The 27,891-nt window shown below is 39.8% G+C and overlaps 1 protein-coding gene across 1 annotated transcript; it reads left to right on the forward strand.

Moving 5' to 3' along the window:
• Nucleotides 1–27,882, forward strand: zgc:63587 (uncharacterized protein LOC393431 homolog). The gene is made up of 12 exons (XM_012856668.3): nucleotides 1–138; nucleotides 6,311–6,366; nucleotides 6,710–6,809; nucleotides 6,889–6,975; nucleotides 7,550–7,673; nucleotides 8,456–8,590; nucleotides 8,925–9,042; nucleotides 23,576–23,677; nucleotides 23,769–23,914; nucleotides 24,096–24,179; nucleotides 24,268–24,325; nucleotides 26,796–27,882. The coding sequence occupies exons 2-12, from the start codon at nucleotides 6,340–6,342 to the stop codon at nucleotides 26,859–26,861; spliced, it is 1,047 nt and encodes a 348-aa protein (XP_012712122.1). The 5' UTR covers nucleotides 1–138; nucleotides 6,311–6,339; the 3' UTR covers nucleotides 26,862–27,882.
• Nucleotides 27,883–27,891: the final 9 nt, after the last annotated feature.

A 27,891-nucleotide genomic window follows, 5' to 3' on the forward strand; every position in this document is an offset into this window, starting at 1 on the left:
GCCGTTGACCGGAAGCTTCTTGGTTAGAGAGGAAGGCGGGCTCAGGGAAGGAGTTTCCGGGTTCCCCTTCCTGGGCTGGGACGGTAGCAACAGGGAAAAGGCTCCGGTTGATTAACAACACCTCAGAGTAACGTACAGGTAAGGCGCTGTACGCCCGTTAAAAAGTAAAATTGTTTTAAAACTTTAGCTCAGTCGGTGGAGAAGAGCTCGCTGGCTGAAGCCTCCGAGGAAACCAAGTTGGCAACGCGACACTGGTGGCCATGCTAAAGTAACAACTGTTGCATGCTAAAGTTTGACATGTAACGTTAGCCCGGGTACCTATTTGTTTTACGCTTAAATATGTTTATCAAACGTAGTGTTAAAGTGTGAGATTGTAATGTTTTTCAATAGTTTATGATGTGTTTGGCCAAGATGTGAAAGCAACAGTGTCCTTGTCCCAGCTGGTGTTCTGTAAACTTTGTGTTTGTGATAAACTGGGTGTGGTGGACATCAGTGTTACACACTGAAAGGCCCTCAGACACGTTTAATAAGATTTACTCTTTATTCTATTTCTCCCCCTCACCACTTTTACACACGTCCACACACATTCTTCTCATTCCTTACTAATTTTTACAAGAAATAAATTTTTTTGATTGCTTTGAACTCACTTATTGTCATATTGTCTGGTTGTTTTTAAATGTGCTTTATGAATGATGGGATTGAAAACTCGTTGACATCTGTAGGGAGGTTTGAGACTTGAGCATTTTCTGAAAAACTACCATAAACATTAAACTAATTTACTGCTAAAAATAGAAATGGGGCGATCAGAGATTTTTTTTTTTTTTGGCCAGATTCCGATAAACCTTTTTGTAAAGCTTTCACTTGCTACCAATTTCTCTCTAAGTACCATAAATGGGGGAAAAAAATTTAATTTCCTTCCTGTATGAATTGAAAAGTGATGTCTTGATAAAATGATAAAACATGTATAGCAAATTAAAATATTTATCTTTCAAAAACAAGGCAAAGTTATAGGGCTGTCTCATTCTGGATTACATAAACTCTATCAATACAGTAAAAAAAAAAACAGTTTAAAAGTTTCATTGTGCAAAAATAAACATACAAAACACAAATAACTACAGTTAACAGCTTCTATAATTTATTCATTCACAAGACCGATTAAAGTAAATTATTTTGTTGTACATCTGGAATTGCAGTGTTCTCCGATTGTTTTTTTTAAATCTTATTTTTAGTCATTTATTTTACATGTATGGATGCAGGAGATTTCTCATTTTATTTTCTCTTATTCCCAGTGTTTAGCAATAAGGAATGACTAATGACCTTGCATTAACTGACTTCTCCTGCATTGTCTACATTTCAATTGTTTACTTTTAAATCACTGCTGCACCTTATACTGTAATTTAATTTTACTGCAATTTACAAGCTGTATGCAATGAAATTTCGTTCTGTACGCACTCTGTGCACACAAAATGACAAATAAAGTTGTCTAAGTCTAACTGTGAGATTTCCCAATGAACAATATTTTCTAATCTAGTAAACACGACCTGGTAGGGCTTATATGGACAGGGCTTATATTTGGTGCGTTTACTAATCATAAAAAGATCAAATGCTTCATTCCGTACGATCGCCTGTCAGGACAGGTGCAGCGTAAATTTGTCCGATTCCACTCTCCAGCTGGTTTATCCCTGAATCTGTACTAGAAACTCATGTTAAGCCTATATGTTATGTGACATTTCAACTCTAAAACTGCTTCTTTTATCAGTTGTTCTTTAGCTTTTTTATTGTGTTCCGCGTCTGAATAACAAATACATTTTAATTTCAGACAGTAACAATGGGGAAACAATCAAATAATTGTGTTATGTGGCAGCAGGCCACTACTAGCGAATAATCATTCATCTCCGCTTGTGTTTTTGGCCCACTGACAACATGCATGTTCCACTCCCATTCTTACTAAGCACTTCAAGCTTCAAGCACAAAGACTGATTTTGGGAACTGTAATCTAATGTCCACAGCTGTCTCCTGCTGCAGAAAACGGCTTAGTTGGACGGATAAGTTTGATATCAAAGGAATGTATCCTGCTGGCGAACGACGTCTCAGAACTGTGATCACGCTCGCTTAACCGGTCGCTGACCTTTGCCCTTTCCTGTGACCTTATCTCCCAAAACACCGCTTGCCACTCATCTGTCTAACTCCACAAAACTACCAGAGGATGTTTCCTCTTGTTGTGAGGTGGGGTGTGAAATGCAACAACAAAGCATTATTCATGTTGACAAAGTGAGCTAGTTGTTATTGACTGACGATGCTGCACACAGGTCTACCTCTAATTCACTGGGATAAATGTAAAAGAACTTGGAAAAAACAGCCAGTAACCCAAAAATAACAAGCTTCCCCTCTAAACGAATAAGAGAATAAGAGGTAGACCAAACTTGTTGTCATGAATTAAATAGCTGAATTGTTCCAAAAAAGCCAAGCTGTCCAGATATGGTTACATTGAACCAAATTATCTCCTTTAAACCAATATTATTCCTATTATCAAAAATGTAAAAGGAAGAATAAAATTGCAGTTGAGTTGTTGAGTTTGGTCACAGTGAGTGAGTTTGGGTGGTCATTAATATTTACGCGTTGCGTAACGAAGGTCAGTAAATTAAAGTTGACCTGTTTGGAGGTTTTTGCTGTATTCCTTATCAAAAGAAGAAACTCGTGCATTGAGTTAATTGGCAACATACTGGCACAGACCTTCTGGGTTTGCACATGTAAAAACGCTGCGGTTTCCTTTCTGTTTAAGATGCAGCCTCAGTATTTCTCTCCTAGTCAATTTGCGTTGATTGCAAAATGCATGAAGGACTAAGCACTTCTGCTTTATGCATGAAGGTCCCTATTTCTGTCTTCTACCCTTTTCGAGTGTGTTTTTAACGAAAAACCGGGTAAATGAGTAGAGATTAGGGTTGTCAAAAGTATCCATACTCAAACGCTGTGTCCGGATACAATACTAATTTGGCAAGCTATCGTCAATACTAAATATTTTATATATGAGGCAAACGTAGAAGGGAAACCCAAAGATCTTTACAAGCCTTTGAGCAAAAAGTGCTTTAAGTGGTGGCAACGAAGTCAAGCGGCACAACAAACTTGGCCAAACAACTCAAGGACCAACCCCCTGACCTTAATGATGAAATCCAACAGGTTAATAAATTAAAGTTACATTCAGAATTTAATTTAGTACGTTAAATATATTACTGATGTAGGTGTGACCGTTGGTGCGCATTAATGTTGTGTGATTAGCTGTGGCGAGCAGGCTATTGGCATACGTTAAATTTGGGTTATTTAGCATTTGTTTGCACTTATTTAAAGCACGTTCCATGTAAAGTGTCCTGAGATGACATGTTGAGAATTGGTGCTATATAAATAAAATTTAATAGAAGAATTTAATTGAATGTTGCGATTGAAATAGGTCAGTTTTTATGTTACTAAAATATTTTTATACCTTTTTTAATTATTTGTAAAAAAAAAAAAAGAAAAAAAGTATCCCTGTGGTATCAAAAATGGTATCGAGTATCGGATATTTTCCTGGATATCCATATTTGAGTTTGAAATTGCACTATCGTGAAAACCCTAGTGGAGATGCAGTTGAAAAATATACAAAGTAAATCTGAAAATTACATTTTACAGCTGATATTATCTCTTTAATATGATGCTGATAATCACAACATTCTGCTTTCACGGACTGTTTCATAACATTCAGTCGTTCTGGGGACTTTTACTGTGCCCTGTTGCCAGGTTTATTGTTTTAGCTGACCAAGACTTTAGTTGTAATTTTTTTGTTTTTTCAGGTATTATAATAATAAGTGGGAAAAAATTTTTTTTAATCCCAGTAGGGGCTGATGTGCAGACGATTGACACCACCTGTGGAGAAGATGAATTGGTCCACTAGGAGTGTTAGACCTGTTCTGAAGTTTATTGTTTTTCGCCAGCTAATGATTCAACTGGAAAACTTGTGAAACACACCAAGAAGTTTGCCTTTTCTGAAGGGGCATTTTCCCCAGTATGATCCAAACAGTTTAATCTCCCACAAGCATGACCCGTTGATAGCCGTGTGTTTGTGTGCGTAAGCTCTTCTGCGGTCTGGCCAATTAAATGGCTTTTAGTAGAAAGCCTTATTGAAGTGTGCCTCCCGCTTGTCCGTCCCGTTGTGTTGTCTTTGGGAGATTACAGCCGCGGTATTGGAACAGTTTAATTAATGGGCCGTCGGACTGATGCTGGTTCCCACAGAGCCCGAGGAGGAACAACACTTTAGGGGTCTGCCTGTGTATGTGTTTGATGCGCATGAATGCGTCTGTGTGGCCTGCTTTTGTAGCTCGCACGTCCATTAGAAAAGAAAACACCTTAATTATTGCATTATGTGTGTTTTTAGGCTAGAAACCAATGATTAGGCCGGTCTTACCCTGAGCCACGAGTCAGTCTGCTGGTGTGTCCACCACTTTGTTCCAAGGCAGGAATAATGCCCGTCAGCTTATCTGGTGCTTGTTGAATTACCAGGAGGTTAGTCACGAGATTCAATGCAGATTATGTGATGGCTCATGTAAAATGGCGACGTCTCCTATGTCACCAGAGGGCTAAAATTTTCATTTTACTCAGAAGAGATTAACACATTTTGTTTTTGTATGTTCAGAGGCTCATGTTTCCCAGATTTGGCAGAATTAGACCGACTTGTCCGTATCGCAGTAGATCGTAGTAGATTTTCAGAGTTTATGTAAAGCTGTTATGTAGGCAGATGTGTTACAGATGTGTCCCTCCCCCACCAAGGTCTGGACTATGACTATAGGCAATTTTCAGGTCCCTGATTGCACTTGATTTCAGATTCAATATGGCTGCCTCTTATATAAACTGTTGAAAGTTGCAGGAGTCACTTTGAACTAGGCTACACATTAAGATATATCGTCATAACGAGATCAGTGTGTATCGCAGTGAACTTTTTGGAGTGCAATAAATGATTAGCTTGTGTTTTATGTATTTTACATAATATTTAGCCAGTTGTGGAGAGTCACACAGCAGCAGATGCTCACACGGGGCACGAAGCTTGTTGCCCAGAATGAATAGAGTAGTGCACGATATCCGTCTGTGGACACATTCCTTTCCTGCTTGATTCCGGTGATTGGCAAGAAATACATTATTAGCTTGTACTGCTATTAATACGTAATCTAGTCACAATAATTAGCAAGTCCCACCAAGTTCTCCAAGGTGCAACTAGAACCTGTGCTCAACCCTAGTGTGAAATAACTCCCATATCTGATCTTCAAAACCAATCAAAGGCAGCATCATTGGTTTTATTTACAGGTTCTTTTTTATTAATCAGTGATCCAACATTAATGCTAACCTAAACCACTTAGACCAGGCACTATTAAAGCTGCTAACACAAGACTGAAACGTCTTGTTTTCATTTATTCAGTTACCGACGCCGGATTTCTCATCTGACAGCTGAACTCAAGACACAGTCTAAATAATTCTGCCAGGCATGTTATTTCCTCTTAAAGGGCTCGTATTTCTTGGGGAAGTCTCTAACACTTTCCTCCTGCGTTGACCGGGTCACGTCCTTGTCTTCGCGGGGTCCTTGCCGCCCTAAATGATTGGTGTGGCTTTGTAGCACTTGACCTTGAGCCGTGGACGAGGGGGAGACACGTGTTCTCCTTCAGCTGAGCTGCCCCATATCGGAAAGGTTTCAGGAACCAAGAGACTAAACATCCATTGTTCTCCCATCAGCCTTGGTGAAACCACCCTGTCAGTATCAAGGACCGCTGCTCATTTTATGGAGTTACAAAAAGGGGCCCAAAACTGCTATGCGGCACATTTTACCTCATGGTTTTACTCCCCCAGGGTCCATGCACTGGGTTAGTCGTGTACCAATGGCCAGGGCTCAGGTCTCCATGATGCCTGTTTCTGAATCAGTGTTTCCAGGATCAAACTGCATCTCCAGGGTGACAGCACGCCTCCTTCTATTGCTTATCACACAAGAGCCAGAATGTTTTTCATCAAATGAACCCTGATCTTCCTGCTCAGTCACCACGCTTCTGATTTAGCGATTACTTTTGTTCCTTCATCATCTGTCTGGAGTCAAAAGTGCACGGGGCGCTCAAGACTGTAAATGGTGCACATAAGGGCAGCTGCCATTCTGCAGAACGTTCAGCTTCATTAAGAGCTTTTGGTTGAATCCTGTTCTGGCCACATAAATGTATTGCTACCAAAAATGCTGTTGAAAAGAATCTATATGATATTTTCACTTTGGCATCTGCTCCACTAAATCTTTTGTTTTTGTCTGCAGGCTTATCAGACCTTGTTTAGAAAGCAGTGATGTCGCAGTCTGGAGAAAAAGGAAAGGTGAGGATCTGGACACAGGCTCGCGGTCTTTACATTATAAGGGGAGCTTATGAATGAAGCACATGTGGATTGTTATGGTGATGATGTTTTTCACACATTCTTGGATACGCATTTGAAAAGGATATCCTGTTTTAAATTCCAGTGTTTCTTGACTTGGTTTTGTTGCTTGTTGTGGTTCAGTGATATACTTCACTAGCAATCACACATAAAAAAAACACACCTGCACAGACTTTAGAGCTGGAGAAATTACCCGTTTTTGGAGTGAAACTGGTAAACCATAAGAAAACACGCGAACAAAATTAAAGATGTAAGATGTTTTCTATTTTTTGTTTGTTTTCTACAGTTTCCAGATTCAGCTGGCTATGTGGGTTTTGCAAACCTCCCAAACCAAGTGCACAGAAAATCTGTGAAGAAAGGCTTTGAATTTACCCTTATGGTAGTTGGTGAGTGGTTACCCTTATGCTGATCAAATAAAAAAATAAAAAAGAATAGATGATGACTTTTCTCCTCTTTGTCTGCTAGGAGAGTCTGGTTTGGGCAAATCCACACTTATAAACAGTCTGTTCCTTACCGATCTCTACCCTGAACGCTACATCCCCGGTGCTGCTGGTAAGCTCATTTAATGCACACTAAAACGTGAGCTGACGCTCACAGACACGCACTCTGTAATAAGGAAGAAATGTCTGCAGCTAAGTCTCCAGAAAAGACTGCTTGGAATGTTGAGGTCTTCAAAATGACAAGTCCTTCTTATGACTAAGTTAGATTAGGATTTGTTTTACTGAATAACAATTGACCATGTCTTCCCAGGTCGGGTAACGATTTTAGATGTAAATATAAAATGTCGGCCATTGTTAAAAACTGGCGGGTTGTTTAAGAAGTCAAGTTTTAAATGTTGCTTTTCAATCCACTGTTCAGTTTTGTTATAAAACATTCACAATTTCCACAATTACTTTATCTTAAAGCTGGAGATTGTGAAATGAATTCCTATTTATTTATCTTGTTAAGAGGCCTACATCTAGACTTTGTGATAGGGGCACTCAATTTTCACATTTTTGCCAAATATAGGGGTGAAATAAAGTTTTTATCATTGTATGAAGATTTCGTATTAACTATAATTCAATGTTTTCTCCTGGGTTTTGTGCCTGTGCTAACTTTTTTCTTATCTCTCGCTTTTACCTGACAGAGAAAATTGAGCGGACAGTCCAAATTGAGGCATCTACTGTTGAAATTGAGGAGAGAGGGGTGAAGCTTAGACTCACTGTGGTCGACACCCCCGGTTATGGCGACGCCATCGACAGCCAGGACTGGTATATCCGATCTAATTCTGAGGAGTTAGAACCGAGGGTGGAAATTAGCACTCGCCACTGCCCAAATGTGGATACATTTATGAAAAATGTTAAAGTTAAACACTTATTTTAATGAGAAATTGAAGAGAATTGTCAAGTGCGAGTTACACTTCTGGCTCGTTTTTGATGAGAGCAGCCAGTCAATCTTTCCAGCTGTCGGCAGCCTGTGCGAACGGCTGATCGAGCTGCAGACCCAATGGATGACACAAACTCCAAAACATACAAACACAATAAACCCAGAGCAACAGATAATAAGTTAGAAAAAGAAGTTACAAACTCATTCTTAAAAATAACGGAAGAGTGATAGACCACAAGATTAAGAATAAATAAATTATACAGTTCATATGATTTGATACACAAAAAAGAAAAATTATGGTTGGCAAAAATGTATGAGTGGCTGGTACAGTTATTTTTCCACTGGCCACTGTGGCAAGTGGGAAAGATATAAATTTCCACCCCTGGTTAGAATAACTTTGAGATTATCATTCTTTTCTTCTTCTTTACATAACTTTCCTTAAAAATGTGTAATGTGTTTTGAGTATGTTCGGTGGTGTGTAATGTGTATAAAGCTGGTGTGGCCATGGTGCATTAAAAAAGTGTGAAAGGCCTTTTGAATGTTCAGTCTGTCATTCATAGAAATATTTGATACTACTGTCTCTGCTTCCTTTACTTTCTTCTTATTCTAAATTAAATGTTTTTGTTTTTAAAGAGTATTTAACTTTGTCTCTTTTTTGTAACATCAGCTTCAAGACCATCATCGAGTACATTGACAATCAATTTGAGCGATACCTACATGACGAAAGTGGGCTGAACCGAAGGCACATAGTGGACAACAGGGTGCACTGCTGCTTTTATTTCATTTCGCCATTTGGACACGGGTAAAAATAACTCAGACATTGTTTTATAAACACGAATAATAAGATAGATTTTGGTTATATTATTGTAAACATGCATGGACAGTATAGATTAATGCCTCTCGGTAGCATTGTTCATGTTTAATACTGCTAAGACAGAACTTCCGGAGTTGAGAGTCCTGTTTTTGTTTCTTAAGCTTCTGCTGGCTAAACTGCATTTTTTAAAGTTTTGTGAAACAAGCTTCCTCTAATCATCTAGTTCTACTTTTGCTGTAGGTTTTATGAGTCTTTCTCCTGTCAACTTCCTCTTTTTTTGGGTCTTCTTCGCTTAGTTTTTGTCGTCTCTTCTTTCTCCCAGTCTAAAGCCTCTGGATGTGGAGTTCATGAAGGCCATCCACAGCAAAGTCAACATCGTTCCAGTCATCGCAAAGGCTGATACGCTCACACTGAGGGAGCGGGATCGTCTGAAGAGGAGGGTGAGTTTGATAAACGTCACACATTCACTCTTTTACATATGACTCTACCTTCTTGTTAAACGTGCTTTCTCCTTTTAAGCAGACATTAAAGGTGAATAGCCACATTATATGCTTAAAAAAAGACCAAAAACATTTGCTCATGATGAAATAAGGCACCAAGCCTCCATCCTGATAATGTTTTGATGGTCCTTTTTGTGGATAAAAATAGCACCAGCTGCGGGCACGATTAGCAGATATAAACAGACATGGCGCCATCTAGCGTCAGTATCGCAGAACTATCATAATTCCGGTTGCTTAATTAATAAATCATAATTAAATAATGCCGTACCAAGCCTGGCCCTCTGCAATGCCTCACAGTAAAGCGGCAGCTCGGCGTGATCAAAGACTAACCGTTATTAATTAAACAGATCTACTAAAACTCTAAGAGCCCATATCAGAACATTTACTCACATCAGTCAACTCTGCGGTCACATCTGAGCAATCGGCAGGTTTAGCGTCCGCTTTAGTGAACACCAACGTTCAGGCTGTATTCCCAGAGACATTCCAGGCATTTCCCTCTTGGAATCATATTTTTCTGCGTTTTTTTCTTTTTCTTCACTTGATCTTGGACCTTTCTTCATTGTTTTGCTGGGACATGCTAATAGCCGTTAGCCGCTTCCTTGTTTTAACACCTGCTGCGCATGCGCACTGACGTACTTCCTTTAAAATCATAAATAAACACGAAAGGCTTTATTTACTAACAAACTGAGTGAAAAAAAGCATAAAACACCAAAATAACAACTAACACGCCAGCAGGATGTGATAATCAGAGTGAGCTACTGATGTGTAAATAAAGAAAAGTCAAATAACGTGGCTATGCACCTTTTAAGATAAAAGCTTTGCTGCATTTCTTTTGGATCTTTTATTTTTTTTCAGCCCACCTGCAGATGAAAGGTCTATCCATTAGATGTATAAACCGATTTAACAAAGTAATAACAATATTTTGCCGAGACCTTAATCTTTCATCCACGCTGACTGGAATCTCGGTGCGTCAGGCATCTTTATGTTTGTTTTAAGAGCAAACGTGTGCTTCCCCGTGTAATTACAGTGATGTATGACCTTTTTTTGTTTTTCATGACACCAACAGATTGTTTAAAAGTTCAGGGAGGGGCAATAAATGAGAGGAAACTGGAGGAGGAACAGGGGTATAAAGAGTGTTGTATATAACATCGATGAGACACATATCATCCAGTGTTAAGTCGTTCCAGATACTTCCTATTGGAGCAGACCCAGGTGTCTGCCTGACTGCCTGCATGTCCAAAGGGGGAAGGACGTAGTAACACCTTATTTTATGGACACTTAGGAGTGTTTTCAGACCATAACCTCACATATGTATTACGAGTTAGCAGGCTTTCCTGCTTTTTTAGCCCTTCCTACAAGACATTTTCATTTTGCAAGTTTCTTCCAACTTTTATGAGTTGACCAGCCTCTCAGACTGGCGCAGTCCTACAGTGTACTTACATAAATGAACGCGCCATTGCCAAGCCAGCAATATTTGTTTATAGTGAAGGGTTGCTCAAGCTGGTTCTTCTCTTCGTTCCTACTCATCAACTTGGCTTTGTCATGAACCCTTACTGTCTCAGGGGCATAACAGGGTTACCTCTAATCCCCCGTGCCTTGGTCCTTACATAAGTCACTCAGAGGTGACAAGCAGTGGTTGCATTACTTATTTAAAAGTGGCTTATAAATGGGGCTAACACAATTCCTTGAATTATTCAAATATCTTGATAATTTGCAGTTGCAGATTGTGTTTTAAGTACGACAGTGACTGCAGTTGCACAACATGCCTCTGTTGCATTATGTGTGATGAAGAAAGAGGTTTGCCATATCGGGTTGGCTTTGGTGCACGGGTTATCATGCTGGTTCAGTTTTAGTCATATAGCATCAACTGTCGTTTCATGGCTCTCTACAGGACAACTGAGTCCATTTCATATCCAGTCATATCGGATCAAACTCAGTTAAATTAAATCCTGGGGTTTCCTCCAGAAAACTGACAAAGCCAGGCGGTAGTATCAGTAAGGAGGTGGGTGTCGGAGCGTTGTGTGCCCTGTTGCTGCGCAGCTCAAATGTTATGCTAATGCTAGCTTAGCATGCAGCACTGTTCAGCATTTCTTTTTCCTTGTCTGTCTGCCTGGGAAAGTTTCTTCGAACAACGCTTCTGTGTTTTTCTTGTCTTTAAAGAGGGCCACATGTTTTTTCTAGCTATTCTCCGCATGTTGGCGCAGCAGCTCATGTCTTTGGGTAAGGTGTGCATGCGAGTCAACAAACGAAACAGTTTGAGCAGATGTGAATCGGTCAGTTTATATAGATTATTCAAATCGGTGTCTTTGAATAATTAATTTTTAGTATTGCTTGTATTGAAAAATTTTATTAAAATATTATTTTGACAACTCTACTATACATCATCTTTGGTATTACTGTTACTGATGTATAAAAAAGTGATTCGGCCCACCGAGCTTATAATACAGTGTAATTAGGTTATATACAGTCCATAATAAGCCTACTTATAGGGCTGTATCAAATCCAGTTGGCCATTAAATGCTAACTTAAAAAAAAAAACGTTTTAATGCCAGGAAGCCCATCCAGTTTGATCGATTACAACAATTCCTCCTGAGCAAGTATATGGCGACGGTGGACAGCTAGTTAAAACACATCTGGTCATAATAAAGGGGTTTTACCCAAAGTCAGTTTTATTCTTAGCCAACTTTACGCCCTTTTTATTGAACGTCAGCCTTTCTGTCCACCTTCCCTTCATACACAGACCTCCCACCAACTTCTCATTCAGGTCTCGGAGCCTGTAGCCTCGTAGGCGTCAAAGTAGGCGGCTGACTACTTTGTTCTCTGTGCTCTGTTCTCTCAAAGCTGCTTGTTTGTTTTTCCTACATTTCTATAGCCATCTTGCTTTAAAAACCCTGATGTCGCATCAAGGTCCATCAGAAAGTCTCACATTTGGCATGAAAATGTAGGTTTTTTGTTTTGTTTTTAAGACAAGGGGAATGTTTGTGAGCGTATCAAAAGGCATGGACTTAGTAATCACACATATCAAGCATTTTTCACCAGTGGGAGCCGTTTTAAAAGTTTTAAACAGAAATCCATCTTTTTGTAGTCTTAACATGACTTTATAGTATGATTCCAGTCTTTGGCGTTGTTCTTTGCAGTGACCTTCCTAGACCTTTTAAGTGTTCCTTTGGCACTTAACATTAACAATCCCTGTTTCCTGTCACCACAGAGTCCCAGAGAAAAGCCCAAGCTTGCCAGCTTGGAGCAGGTCACGTGTCCTGATTATGAGTCGGACGTGCCATTTGTCTTTAAGCTAAACCTAAGGTTGTTGTTTTCTTTTTTTTTTTTTTGTTATAAACATGTAGCCGGTAGCAGCACAAATTAAAATGCTGCGGTATTTCTCCAGGTTTTCACAGCCTTGCTGTCCACGACCCTATCTGTCCATCGGTTTGTCCACATGCTCCACTAAATGTTCCCCTAACAGACATTTCCCATTGTATACCAAGTAGCAATTAGCTAGAGAGTTGGACAAAACCTTCTAGGAAATCCTCACATGCTTTCTCAGAAAACCATACCACCTAGGAATTAACAAACCATTTTCTTTGCTGTTATCTGCACAAACAGATAAATGTTTTTATCCTGTTTTCTTGTCTAAATACGCACTTTATCTTAAGTCTTTCCACTGATTGGAAGTTTCTTGGAAAACCATTATTGCCAGGAAATCTAGAGGGTTAATTAACAAATCTCCATTTAGTAACGACACCGTGTCTCTGAAGGGGAACAGATTCTTCTTTTTATCTGCTGTTGGGTTGCAGTTTGGGCACGTACAACTTTTATTTTAAACTCATTTCATATAAAAAAGTATGCTGCCAAAATGCGTTTGTGCAGTCCAATGTGTTTTCAGCACATCTAAAAAAAAAAAAATTTCTAAAGAATAGAAGAAATTTTTACATGTATTCCCCTTTTCAGGGAATCTTTTTCTCTTACTTTTGTTTCCAGCACACATGCAAGCAATCAGTCTCGCTGTAAAGCTTATACATTTATCTTTATTAAGTGTCTTTAGGAAGAACTGGTTTATGTATTATTAGGTTCGATCAGATTAGCTGAAGTGGCTCTGTGCTATACGTGGCCAATTCTCCGCAGGCACTTCTATACAATGAAGGACGCCAGACCTTCCTTTGAGGTTAGACCTCCAGGAGCCAAGAAGCTGCCAGAAAGCAGAAAGCCTCGGATGATTGATAACGTTGAGGGTTTTGCCCTCACAATTTATTAGTTTGTGTTTTTTAGCCGGCACTTTCTCACAGTTTGGAGCCATTTTTCTCATAATAAATCCCGGCTCCCCTGTGCTTTCCTCAATGCTTGTCCATTCTCTCATTATGAGGGGAAACGGCTTGTATGGAACAATATGAGTTTCCTCTAATGTGTCAAAACTTTTCCATTGAGAAGACTCAACCTGCCGCCCAGTACAGCTCGGGCTCAAAGAACGGGTTGAACATTTCTCCCATCCATTTTTACCACTCATCCCACTTAATTCTGCTTTCCTCACACCCAGTCTTTCCTCCCCTGGAACTGCCTCACATAACGGTTGCGTACTTTGTCCTTCCATCTAATGCCAATTTCCTTCACCGGGGTTGCTGTGGTCCTGGTTCATAAGTTGCCCCAAGGAGGCTGATCCTCTCAGTCTGGAAACCTAAAGTCATATCCTGTATGGGGCTTTAGTCTCAAACGGTACTGGGCTTGTTTTTACCAAGAGGAAAGCACATGACTGGTTTAGACTGGAATTTTAAGGTGAGCAACAAATAAAGTTGTCTGGTTTGAGCTGAGCACCAACGTGCCTGTCATATGTGTCTGATCCCCTGCCCCCAAAAAGCTTGGTGGACAGTAAATTGATAAGTTTTTGTAAAAATGAGCTCAGTTACAACAGAATCACCTTAGAATAAACAATCTTTGTGTCAGCGGTGCATAAATTTGTCTCAAAAATATTGTAACTACCTGTTATTTTTTTATGGTTTGAAGAAATCCACCAAACAAAACAATCCTGAAGAAAAAGAAAACATTCATTACCCTTTAAAGGGTTTACAGAGCCAGGAGAAACTAGACGCCTGTATTTTCTAGTAAATGAAGCATTTGTAGCTATAATATTATCAATACTGCTACTAATAATAATAGCAATTATAACATGAATAATGAAAAAGTATTTCATTATTTTGATGAATTTGCTCACAATAATAATGATGCTTCTCTTATTTACTGTTGCATCCCTTCTATGTAAAAGTGCAGTTTTTGTAGTAGAGATGTAAAGGGCATTTATCTTCTAAATTAAAATGTGTTCTTTGTTTTTGTAAACTGGCTTGGGGCAAAGTGTACTTAGTCCTGTTCCAAAATCTATTCAGAAAGTTATTTTGCTTGAATTCTCTGTTTTTCTTTAATAACTATTCTTTTATGTGGAGAAATTGTGATAACATGCTGATTGGGAATTCACTGTTAAAAAAAACTGTATGGATTGTGACCTGTGTCCTTTAGAGGTGTCATTGAGATATCACTGAAAAAAGTGCCGTTGATTCAGTTATTTAAATCAAATGTTTAGGCACATGTATTACATTGATTTATTACACAGAGCAATACTTTTCTTTGATTATTATTACTTACAGCAAAAAACCCAAAATATAATTTTTAAGATATGTGAATATTACATAAGACCAAAAACAAAACAAGTATTTGTAAGAGTAAGAAAACTATATTTCCTTGAATCTTACAGTAAATACACCCAATATTTGGCCCCAAAAAAACTGATAATATTCTGGGACACATAATGTTGGTTCCTCATTAGCTGTAATCTATATTTAATAAAATTAACAGAATTAGATGCTTAAACTATGTCCCTCTGTGTAATAAATCTATAAAACAGGAGTTTCACTAGTCGGATTGAATTACTGAAGTAAGTTATTGAGTTGTATCCGTATCTGGCGTTTATAGACATTTTTAAAACTGCATTTTCACTCTTCAGTTAGCTTTCAGCACAGCGTGTACACTCGCTTGAAGTTGGGATTAAAAGTCGAGCAGGAATGACTTCATTCTGTGTGCGTCCTCGCTCCTGTGCTTGGCCTTTTTCCTGTGAGTGTTTCAAACACGCGGGTGTATTTATTTTCCTGCTCTCCTGCGGTCATTGTGCCCGGGCGTGCTTCACATCTCTGCTGATTTTAAAACAATAAATATCTGCTTTCCCTTATGAAGCCAACAACTCTCTTACTTACACATGGTCCTCTGTTCTGAGAAAGTGCTGTAGGGCACTCCGGCTAAGGAGTCAGGTATATTTGTTATATTTATAAGTGAAACGCTTAGACCTGTTTAAAAAAAAAAAAAAAAAAATCTAGATGTGTGGTTGAATTCCTGTGTTCACACGGCTCCCCCTTTAAGTTTCACTGAAACACCAGATCACATGAATGGCTCTGGTATCTGTGCTCTTTGATCAGAGCAGAGGTGGGTGGTCTTAACTGTACAAATACTTTGCTCAGACAATAGCAGTGTGTGTGTGTGTGTGTGTGTGTGTGTGTGTGTGTGTGTGTGTTACTCATGTGATACCTTCATGTAACCATGGCTGTTTGACTTCCTCCCCATTTCTTCTGCTCATGGATACAGCAGGAAGAGGGCCTGCTGCTCCTGATTGCAGTTTTTTAATTACAAATAAGTTTTTCCTCGTATGCCATAATTGAGCCCTTTGATGGACTTGTGACCTGTCCAGGGTGTACCCCGCCTCTCGCCCAATGACTGCTGGAGATGGGCACCGTTTCTTTTTCTTTCTTTTTTTCTTTTTACCCCTGACGCCAGATTATAGTAGTTAACAAAGTGAAGCAGCAGTTGGCTGCGGGTTGGAGAATGTGAAAGTGTGTGTTTTTCTTTTAACGAGGTTCTGTAAGAAGTCTAAATCCCTCGATCCCCCTGTGTAGTCGGCGTATTGTTGGGGCTCCCTCAGCCCCATCAGGCTCTCTGCGTGCTGCAGAAAGACGACTAGAGACAAGCCTTTTGCTCCCATGTATCTTTGAGGTTAGCAAATTAAGTTTTCAAAGGAAAGAAGAATGGGCTAGTGTTACTTTTTCCTTTATCAGACCTTTATCAGCTGAAATTAAGCATCTGAGATAAAAAATGTTTCTTTTTTTAACTCTAGCTACGTTTACATGGACAACAGTAATCGGAATAAAGGGCCGATCGGACTATAAATGCGTCGTGTAAACAAGCCAATCGGAATATGATGATCGGATTAAGCTCAATCGGAATGAAATTGTAATCTGAATGAGGGGTTGTTTATGCCAATTAATAATCTGATCAACGTGAATGTTAACACTTGTCAGGATCAAGTTATTCCAAATGTGGCAAACTGACCTGAGTGCACATGTGCGCCCGACGTAAACGTGACGTATTTCCATGATGGCGAGTGGCAGAAATACGTCAGGAAGCAATTGTTTACATTTCAATTGTTTACATAAATCGCTGCTGCATCCTTATCCTGAAATTAGTGCAATTTACTGTGATTTTTCAAGCTGTATGCAAACGAAATTTTGTTCTGTACGCACTTTGTGCATACAAAATGACAATAAAAGCTGTCTATGTCTAAAACTGTCGGGGTCCTGATACAACCTTTCTGTTCGAAAAAAAGTAAAAGAGCTCAAAACTGTTGCTTACTCAGTAACTTTTTTAACCGTAATTAGAACCTGCCTCAAGTCCAGCCTGGGCGCTCGGAAGACAAACAAATTCGTATGATACTGCTTTGCTTGCTAAATTACAAAAAAATAGTAAAGATGGAAGTACTTCTTATTCTTGTTCTTTGGGCTTTTTTTTTTTTAGGGGAATTTGATAACTGCATGTCAGAGTGTTTCTATTCTGAAGTCCGGTGCATAAACACGCACGTTATGATCGGATTAATTAATAGTGCGCCCATAAAAACGATGCAATTCGATTATTTAATCCTAGTAAATTTTAATCTGATGGTGAAATTTTGTGCATATAAACATAGCTTTTCTTTTCTGCGCAGTTTTTTACTTGTAAAGTTTCTTTTAAACTTTAATGGTGTTATTTATTTACAAACTGTTCTATGGTTTGTTTGTAGCTTTCTCTTTGTTGTGTTTAATCAGCTGTTCGTACTGGACACTTTAAAGGCTTAAAATATATGTCAAGGTTTTCCTTTTTTAAATTTTAAATTTAAATTTGGACAGAAAGCGAGCCTGATGTATCTTCATGAGCGGATGTCCTGGGATTTTGCAATCAGTTGGACTTTGGTTTTAAGTGACAGGAGTTGGGAGAAGTACATTGGTGTTTGAGGTTGTAACGTGGCAGGATGTGAAACAGTTCAGAGGGGATGAATTCTTGTGCAAGGCGCTGTAGGTTTGTAAGGTACACAGCAAGCAGCTGTTTGCATCTACTGGAATGTTATTAGGACCACAGAGCAATCAAAGTGGAGGGATTTTCCTTTAATAAATGCCTCAGCCTTGGAATAACAGGGCCCCTGTCCCTCAACCCCATACCAAGCAGTGTCCCACCAGTTACTCCATCATTAGTTGTTCCTCGCGTTAAAACACTGTTCTCTTTCTCAGTTTAATTAACGCACAGATTTCATAAATGAGACTGGAAACAAACCGATCCTTATTTAGCAGGAAATGGTAATAATAAAGGGTCGCTTGTGAGCAGAGACAGAATTTTTCAGGGGTTTAGACGTTCTCTCAAAGCAAATCGAGGCCTGAAGCTGATCAGATATGCTTATTACCGGCCGTTTCATTCCCGCGGTCGGTCTGCCGAAGCTGGCAGGGAGCTGGTCGCTTACATAAACATTACGTCAAAGTGTCTTCACAGCCCGCTTCCTGCAAGCCTCCGATTCTCTTTTCAAATCTAGGTAGATTAGTACTAAGAGGCACTTTAATTGTTTTGTCTTGCTGTTTCCCCCCCCCCCCCCTCCTGTGCGCGCATTGTTGATTTTCTTGGAATGCTTTCGTACACTTCCAAGTATTGTTGCACTTTGAGTTTAATGGACACACGCAACATGCCAACCCCGTGGAGAATCAGCCCTTTCCTCCAGAGGCACCTGAGAAAACCGTGCAGCTGTGAATGTGTTCGCAGCGCTCCCGTTCCTCCGCAGTTTACCGCCGAGGGTTGCTTAGCAGGTGTTTGAGTCACTTGTTTTTGTGGGTCTGCGCGTGAAAACGAATAAATCATAAAAACATTGCTCCCATGCCAGGCTGATGCGGTGAAAATCTTAATCCCTTTAATGACGGGTCTGCACCTTGTTATGATTGGAGGTTTTGGTCTAAACTTCTCTGCCGTTGCAGAAAGATTGCTCTCCCACCGCATCCCCCTGTGTAATTATATCTATGTATAGACCTGCAGGTACTGCTATATTTGGGCCACACGTTACCACTGCGGTATTTTTAATGCCGCTATTTCTAGGTCAGTCTGATCCTCGCTTTTCAGTATAAATCCATGTTTTCTATGACTTAGGCCATTTTTTGAATTCCTGGCCCGTTTTCTTGCTGTCGAGCATTAGTCCACACCCTGAGACTTATCACAAGTACCCGACATGATGAAATGCCTCAACGTGAGCCAAAAAAAAGTGATAATTATTTGGTTCCACTGCTGCATATTGTGGGAATGTTCCTACACAGTCTGGAAAAATTTCGAATTTGATTTCAGTATTTTCACCGCCTAAATATTCTTTCTTTCTTGATTTCTTTGTTTTTTTTGGGGGGGATTTTATGCAGCATGTCAGACCAAGGAGCGTTACCATTTAACAATCTTCTCATTTTGGCCTTTTTAATTTTTCATTTTTTTTTTACAAGTATTATTTCTGTTTTTATTTCTTGAAATTGTTAGTTTTGTTAAAATCTCAAAAAATCTCTTTCTTTCTCACTTCTTTCCCCCTTCATTCTCTCCTTTCCTTCTTTCCTTGTGTCCTACCTCTGTTCTCTATGCGTTACCTTCCCTCCCCTTATGTCCGTCTATCCTTTCGCTCTGTTGTTTTTTCTTTTTCTTTTGTCCATTCAGTCGTTCCTTCTACGTGCCTCCCCTACATCCCTTCCTGGCATTTTGTTGATATTTCATGTTTCATACATAAAGTCTGTAGAAATATTTGGCATACATTCGTGGTGAACATTAGTAGTTGATATTTAAAAGTGAAGACGAGGGACTGTGAGCATGAAAAATGTGCAGGAACCCTGTGAGTAGAATAGTTGATACGTCACGTTGACAGCGCCGAGTGGATGTGGACAGCCAACCATAACAACATTAAAGGGGTGGGTGTTGGTCATAGCCCAACAGGATGGTCATAAAAATCAAAATGGCTTCCACTGCCAGCATGCATGTGCCAACTAAAATATACAGCTCGCTTAGGGAGAGTCTGGTGTAACATTAGGAATTAAGGCCTACATTGTGTAGTGTAAATCGGCAGGAGACAACAGGGATTTGCAGCAGGCGGTGATTTTGGCATCTCCTGATCCGTGAGAGATCCTGATTACAGGTGTCAGGCTGGCTTAAGCACACGTTACGGAGCGGAATAATTCAGGTAAACAGACATTTTGGATTAGGAGGGGCTGCAAACAGATGATGACAGGCTACAAAATTGTGTTCCAGGAATGCCCCAGCGAAGCCTTTTAGTGATTTATTAGTCGTTTCCTTCGGTCCCATTCACGTTTTAACTGCTTTTCTGTCGGTGCGCAGTTTGAGTTTTCCCATTTTTACCACGTCCGATCTGAATGCGTCACCTTTTTTTTCACTTGACGGTCTCGATTTGTTGTGTGCCTCATTTTTTTTTCCTGTCATTGTATTGCGTGTTTATTTTTTTCCCCCCGTGAGCGTACAGTTTCCCTAAATTCTTAGCGTTCTGCCCCAGCATTTTATGTTTATCCAGCCACCATGTACTCCGCTTCTGTACATCGCTGTTTGAGTACAGGAGCCTGGGGGGGGAAGGAGGCTCAGGTCCGGTGTCACGCTCTCCTCCGATTCCTACAAAGCTTGTTTGTTTTTCAGGTCTGCACCACAACAATGCCCAACACACGCGCGCGCTCACACAGCGTCCAGAGCTCGCTGAGAAAACAAGCCGACCGCCACAACACGGACTCCAGCAGGCGAACCTGCGCTCACTTCCCCGTCTCCCGGCTGACTCATTACTGTCCCATTATATACGACAGCACATGAAAGTCCCCCCTAAAAACAACACTTGGCATTTTCTGGCACCGTTACACAAAAACTACATTGTGAATATGAATATTCTGCTCTTGAGAAAACAAAAGAAAAAAGCAGCTTTGATGTTTAGAATAATAAATACTAACGTCTGTCCCCGTGGTAGCGCAGAAGAAAGCTCCTTTGTTTTTAATTTGTTTCTTTACCGGTCAGAGAAGAAGAAAGGAGGGGAGCAGGCTTTTTTCTTTTTTTTTTTTCGTGCTTATTCAGAGCTTGAATCCACGCGCATGATGTTATTTCACCTGTCTGCTTCGTAGCTCTTATGCCTTTTTTCCCTCCACGGCTGAACCTTAATTAAATCTGTTGCTGCAACAACAGGCACTTACGCAAACCTTGAAATTACTATAGAGTCATTAAACCCAGTGAGTGAAAGCTGAAGCTGTTATTACATCTATACAATATGAACAGATTTCTGTTTCTCCTGCAATGCCTTGCAAAAGTTTTCATACCCCTCGATAGGCCGGGACGAAATAGAAAAGAAGCTTATCGATAAAATAGAAATTATATTGATCGATATCGATAATTATCAACTAATTCAAAACATATATTTTAAGTGCAGCCCTGGCCATTTTATGCTGTTGCTTAGTGACGTATTATTAGATAAACACACAAACACTGAATTCAAACTCAACCCTTTATTCAACCAACTTTTTACCAAACCTGCAAGTTTTAAAAAAAGAAAAAAATAACATGTGCTCACTGAACTCTTTGAAGGGGACAGAGCTTGGTTCCTGGGTTTGGTTGTGAGGATGTAATGACTGTAATATTAACCTACATGATAGGCTAGAATGTAAAAGGAAGGAAAACTTTTATTCTATTAAACCTTTTATTGACCCTTTTTTTTCTATCATCGATAAACATCTATCGGTCGATATATATCGTTATTGAATTATCGCCCAGCCCTACCCCTTGAACTGTTTTACGTTTCGTCGCCTTATACCTACGAACTGAAATGTGCTTTAATGGGATTTTATGTTACAGACACACACACACACACACACACACACACACACACACACACACACACACACACACACACACACACACACACACACGGTGGTGCCTAATTGTAAGGTGAAGGGATGAGGATACGTGCTTTTTCAAAATATTTGAAAACTAAGAACCTATTCAGCCCCTTTACCCAGAAACCCTCAGATCAAATCCCTCACAACCAACTGCCCTCATAGAGTTAACAGAGTCCATCTGTTTGTAATTTATTTTCATGAATCCAGATGTTCTGTGAAGGCCGCGGGGCTTTGGTAGATGACGTCAGTGAACAAACAGAATCCTGAACACCAAGAAACACTGCAGACGGGGCAGGAATGAAGATGTAGAGAAGTTTAAAGCAGGATCAGGTTGTGAAAGAATGTCTCAGGTTTTCAGCATCTCACTAGAAAAGGACAGAGCACGGCAAAGCTGCTAACACACCGAGACACAGACGTCAACCAAAGCCGACAAGCCGAGGAGGGATAACGTTAACCAGAAGAGCAGCAAATAGCTCCATGGTCACTCTAGAGGAGCTGCAGAGCAGCTCAGGTGGGAGGATCTGCTGACAGGACAGTTATTTGTCCTGCACTCCACAAATCTGCCCTTTATGGAAAGAGTGGCAAGAATAAAGCTGTTTTTAAAAGAAACCCATGAAGGATTCACAGCAAATATGTGGAAGAAGGAGCTCTGGACAGATGAGACCAAAATGCGTATCATATTCACTGATTTAGAGAAAAACTGCACATCGCCACAAACATAATCTCCAGAACCACTTTATTGTGTCGCCTTAGGGAAATTCTCCTTACAGCCAGGTGGGACAAGGAAACGGACAACACAGAAACAATCACACAATGAATTCAGCAACAATAAAATCAATAACAATAACCTATTTATACATAGACGTGTATATAATTGTATATAGCTGTATAACTGTATCTAACTGATTCTACTTACCTACTTTGGCACCTTCTTCTGACTTTTGACTATTGAGCCGATGGGACAAGTGAATTTCTCCATTGTGAGATCAATAAAGCTTATCTTATCTTATAAACATCCATGTACAATTATCAATTAAAACAGACTGAACAACAAAGCCATTTTATTTATCTGAATGATGGCCTGGCTTGTAAAAAAGTTTTTCCATCTGTTTGTTCTTGATTTGGGACGACTGAATCTCCTCCCCAAAGGTAATAGCTCAAATTCACTATGAAGGGGGTGATGTGAAGAATTATGTGTTCTGCCTTTTGTAGGACTGTTGTAACACTGATGCTTCTTTTTATTTTAAATCAGGACATTTGCTCGGCGGTACTGGGAAGATAAATGGAGCACAGTACAGTTAAATCCTGGAAGAACACCTGTTTAAAGCTGCAAATGATTTAAGATTAAGGCAGAGGTTCACCTTCTAGCAGACCCTAAATATGCGGTTATCGCTACAATGGATGGATTAAATCAAAGAATCTTCAGTCCTAAATCCAACAAAATATCTGTTGCAAATCTTGATGTTGACGGTCACCAACTCTTGTCATCTTGACTGAGTTTTAGCTATTTTGTGAAGAAGAATGGTGCAAAAAAATTCAGTCTGCAGATTAGCAAAGCTGGTAGACACCAGCCCCAAAAGACTGGCAGCTTTAGTCGTAGCAAAAGGTTTTGTACCGTTTTGAATGAACACACGTGCCACACAATTTCTAATTTCTCCTTCAGTTCACTTTTATGCACAACTTTGTGTTATTCTGTCACATAAAATCCCAACAAAATAAGTCGAGGTTTGTGGTTTTAAAGGAACAAAATGTGAAGAAGTTAAAGTTAGGTGAGCATTTCTGCAAGGCACTGTATGTGTCTTGCTATAAAGCCTTTTAACAGCGTTTACCTCCATTTGTATCATGAGCATTAGCTAAACACAGTGAACAACTAAGATAAAAAAACAGTCTGTGGTTATTATCCTTGATAAAGTAATTTTTATTCTAGGAGTCCGGGCAGAAATCGGTGTATTTGGCAGCAATAACATCTGCATGCATTGAATACTCAAACTCTCCTGACATATGTGGCCAAACAAGCAAACAAAAAAAAAAATCCGACAAGGAAAATTCTACTAAAAAAAGAAAAATATTAGACACGACACATTAACTTCAGGGCTAATAGAAGCCGTAGAAGAGCTCTTCCTGGGTTCTGGTATAAACTGCGGTGTCACCGCTTCCCGGTTCCAGCTGGTTCTCCAGCAGCGGCACGGTTCAGGGTCACGGTGCCTCAGCCTCACTCTGTGCTTTCCTTTTCTAACTCCTATCAGATCCTCGATGAAATCGCCGAGCACGGGATCAAAATCTACCAGCTGCCTGACGCCGACTCTGATGAAGACGAGGAGTTCAAGGAGCAGACCAGGGTGCTGAAGGTGGGAGGATAACAAACAGCTCATGACTGCTGCTTCACTAGCAGGTTCTCCCGCTTTATTCCACCCGCTGACATTTAACTGCGTTTTGCAGGCAAGCATCCCCTTCGCTGTGATCGGGTCCAACCAGCTGATTGAGGTGAAAGGGAAGAAGATCCGTGGCCGTCTTTACCCGTGGGGAGTAGTAGAGGTGGAAAATCCAGAGCACAATGACTTTCTGAAACTCCGCACCATGCTTGTGTGAGTCTCATTGGTAATGAAACCCCTTAGCTTATAGGATTTTTTTAGGGTAAGGTCTGAAAACTTTAGTAGAACCTTTTTTTTGTCTGTTGTTTGGAGAGGCCCTCTGCAATAAAGTTTAAAGCAGAGCTCTACTGCCCTCTGGTGGTCGACTGTCTGATTGTTCGTTTGGTTGTTTTAGGACTCACATGCAAGACCTCCAGGAAGTAACTCAGGATCTGCATTATGAGAACTTCCGATCTGAGAGGCTGAAGAGGGCCGGCAGGTGAGTTGCTTTTTTAAATCAACGATAAAAGCTTCACTTGTTTTATCCATTTTTTTTATTTTCATGCATTTTGTTGTTTTCTCTGCAGAGCTGTGGATGAGGATGTGGTGGATAAGGACCAGATTCTGCTACAGAAAGAGCTGGAGGTAAAAACACAACAAAACCTCTGCTCTCTGTTCTCTCTGCTTTGGTTTCATACTGATACCATTTATGAAAATCTATCTCAGACTCACACGTCACCTTTACGGGCCGCCTTCTTCCTGGTCCACCTGTGACTCCTTGTCTGTGTCACAGCGTTGTATTTAAAAGTTGTTTTTAATTCTCTGTTAGCATTGTTTACCTCATAGGCTGTAGAGCCTGCGTGTCATTAGACCGTAGCCTGTCTCCTGATTGCTCTTGATTGGCCTGTTGGTGTTGCACCGTAGAGAGCAGGTGGGGCTCAATCAGAGTCCAGGATGTGTCATCACTTCCTCACTGAAAGTCCGCGCAAAGTTTTATGGTGGAAATGACCTCAGTAACACCGAGTCGTTAGCTGAGAGGGACAGGGGTAGATTTGTTTACATGTTGTAACTGTTTGGGTGGGAGGAAAATACCACGACAGTGACTTCCTCTGTTCTCAAAAACCTCACTGACCAAAACTAATGGGTAAGTTTAAGAAAGTTCCTTTAAAGAGTGATGTACTGATAAGTGTGGATCTGATTCAGCAGCTGTGTTTACAGTCAGTTGCTTCCAGTTAACCGGGTCAGTTCATCCACGGTACATAAATGTGGATTGTTCCATTATTTGGAATCATAGTTTGCAGATTATAACTATTATTGTTGCTAGTAGCGCTCAAAATCAAACAGATTAAAGCTGTTAGATGCTGCAGTATACTTGAGAGGAGATTCAGTCTTTTCGCCTCTATAGACCGTGACATAGAACGCTCACACAGACACCACTGCTATGCATTGAGTCTTGTCGACAAAACCGTGCTGTTCTAAGGCTCACATCTGCACACATCTGTCATAAAAAGGGCCGTGGCACCCTTAATCTTTATCCGATTTTTATAAAAGTCAAGTTGGGTTGCCCCGCTGAAGCTCCCAGACTAAGGACAGACACCCCGTCAACCTCAGGCTGTCACAGCAGCGCAGAGGCACACAAAGAAAGAGAGAGCGAGCCAAAGGGAAAAGGAGGAGCAGAGAGGAAGAATATTTAAAAAAAAGCTCTGATCAGCGGTGAATTTATATTTGTTCATAATGGAGGAAGTAAGACAAACAGTGATGTCAAAACGCTAGCACACTATGCAGCACAACTAGCTTAAATGTTTAGTGCAGCTTCTGTGTACCTTTCAGAAATTCTACAAATAATTACTATAATTCAATATTGACATCCATGTATTATATTATTGAACCTTTATTTAAACAGGTAAAGTAGTTCATTTTAGTGTTTTTAAACACTAACTTTTAATGGCAACCCTGCGTACATCCCTTATTTTCCTTGGATTTCTCACAAATTAGATTTCAAGTCAAAGTGTCAAAGCAATGTGTCAGTCTTCTTATAAAAGTTTACTGGCCTTTTAAAAAGAACCACGGTCCATAGTCTAAAACATTAATTGGTAAATCCAATTAAGAATCTGTGACAAGTCCTAATGTTTACAGAGGTTTTCCATCCAATCTGACTCAGGTTGAACTATTTGCAAAGCAAAACTGTGAAAAATTAAGTCTCCAGAAGGGCAACGGTAATTGACATGTCAGCTATAACTGCATTGAAAGGTGGCACTACTATACATATGTATAATTTTCCTTCCACTTTACTATTATGCTCTGATTATTATAAAATCCTAATATATATGTAGAAATTTGTGGTTGCAACCATGAAATAAGTCAATGGTAGCAAGCTACTGTCTACACAGAGGCGCTGATTTATAGATGAGTGGTAATGGTAAAACTCAGAAATAAAACGCGGTGAGAAGAAAAACACAAAATGATTTAGACAGTATGTTTATAAATGAAATGTGAGATGAAGGAAAACCCTGCCTAGTCGGAAAATAAAAAAATCCAATGGTTTAGCTGCAAACATGACTAAAACATAAAAGGTTTAGTTGAAATAATTTTTGCAGTAGTCTCTGCTTTATTAACAATAACCAAACATAATCAAAAAATGCCTTTATCTCAGATTTTGGCCAAAAAAGAAAACAAGACAAAGTTTCATTTAAGATTTATTTTCCAAGACAAACTAAAACAAACAGAAAGAAAACGTATTGTGTGAACATAACATTTAAAGCCACAAGATGGCAACAGATGTTTAAAAACCCATTTTTTGTACTAATTACTAACAATCTTTCAACATTAATTAGACAGTAGTTGTCTTTTATTCACATTTAAATATCTTTCTGAAATTCCTCCACATTTAGTATTTGAAAGTAAACATATTAAACCAGGTAAACCCTAAAGTAGCAGCAGTCTCTATTTTACGTTTTCTAATGTCAGAAACATAAAACTTTTCATCCCGCTCAGATTTTTAATTTCTTCACGTTAATTGAATGTTTCAAAGATGAAAAAAAATATCATCCTAGCATTTTGTTGTCATTTGCCCATTTTGTTTTCATGATAATTCACGTTGTTTTTCTCTCTGTAGCTGAGGCGCATGCAGGAGATGCTCGCTCAGATGCAGGCCCAGATGAAGATGAAATCTGACGAGTGAGCGGGTCGGAGCTGAAGGGAAGCTCTCCTGCGGCGCGTTTCCAGCACAGAAAGCCCTCCAGCTGCCCTCCCGCTCTCACAAACCCACCAGGAGCGTCGTCATCGTCGCCTGCACGCGACTGCTTCCTCTTTTTGTTCCCATCTTAGCATCCATCCACCAGCCGCCTGGAAGGCTGCACTGTTTAGTTTTTATCCTTTTCAACCTCGAAATTTAATAAAAAGAAATCAGTAAGCGGTGATAATCGTGAACGTTTATCCGTTAATTAACCTTACGTTTTTGGTGTCTGTCAAACTGCAGTCGAAATCGGTACTAAGAGACGTTGCCATCACTTACGTTTACATAAATTATAGCACCAGTTTCTGTTCGTTTTGCTACCATTTTCTGGAGGTTTTAACCTTGTTTTAAAAGATTGTTTGCCCTGTTTTCCATCCGCGTCCTTCATGCTTTTTGACGGAGTGGCTGCAGCTCTTCACTTTCTCTTTGCTTCGTCCTCAACAGAGCACATCTGTCCAGAACGATGAGTTCAGCTGAACTTTACTATCTGTATATTTAACAGTAAAATCTGATGCCTCACCATGAATTAATATAGAGACTATCCCACCTGAGAATCATGCCACGTGCCTTTATTTATCTTATGCCTAGATGTTAGTGCCAAACTGAAAACATATCAAGTTTTCCTCGCGTGTGCTTATTTGCTCCTGTTTTGCCACTTAACGGGTAAATCTCTCTTTGTACACTACATGTGCTCTTCTTCCAACATACTGCCTACTTTTACTTCTTTAAAAAGAAACACATTAGATGCATTATTAAACTTTATGTAATCTCCCTCCATTTGTTAGCAGAGTAAATGTCCCCACTTTGTTCCAACACTGTTGTTAATCTAATGTCCCGATGTTGTCATCCTTGTCTTTTTCCTGACATCATTATTTCTTAAAATGTGCCATAAAGGACTTGCATTTAGCTGCATACAATCTTCTTTTGTATTTTTCTGAAATAAAGTCTGTTGATAACTGAAGAAAAATGTTTTTTT

This window comes from Fundulus heteroclitus, chromosome 12 (assembly GCF_011125445.2).
Source record: "Fundulus heteroclitus isolate FHET01 chromosome 12, MU-UCD_Fhet_4.1, whole genome shotgun sequence".
NCBI lineage: Eukaryota > Metazoa > Chordata > Actinopteri > Cyprinodontiformes > Fundulidae > Fundulus > Fundulus heteroclitus.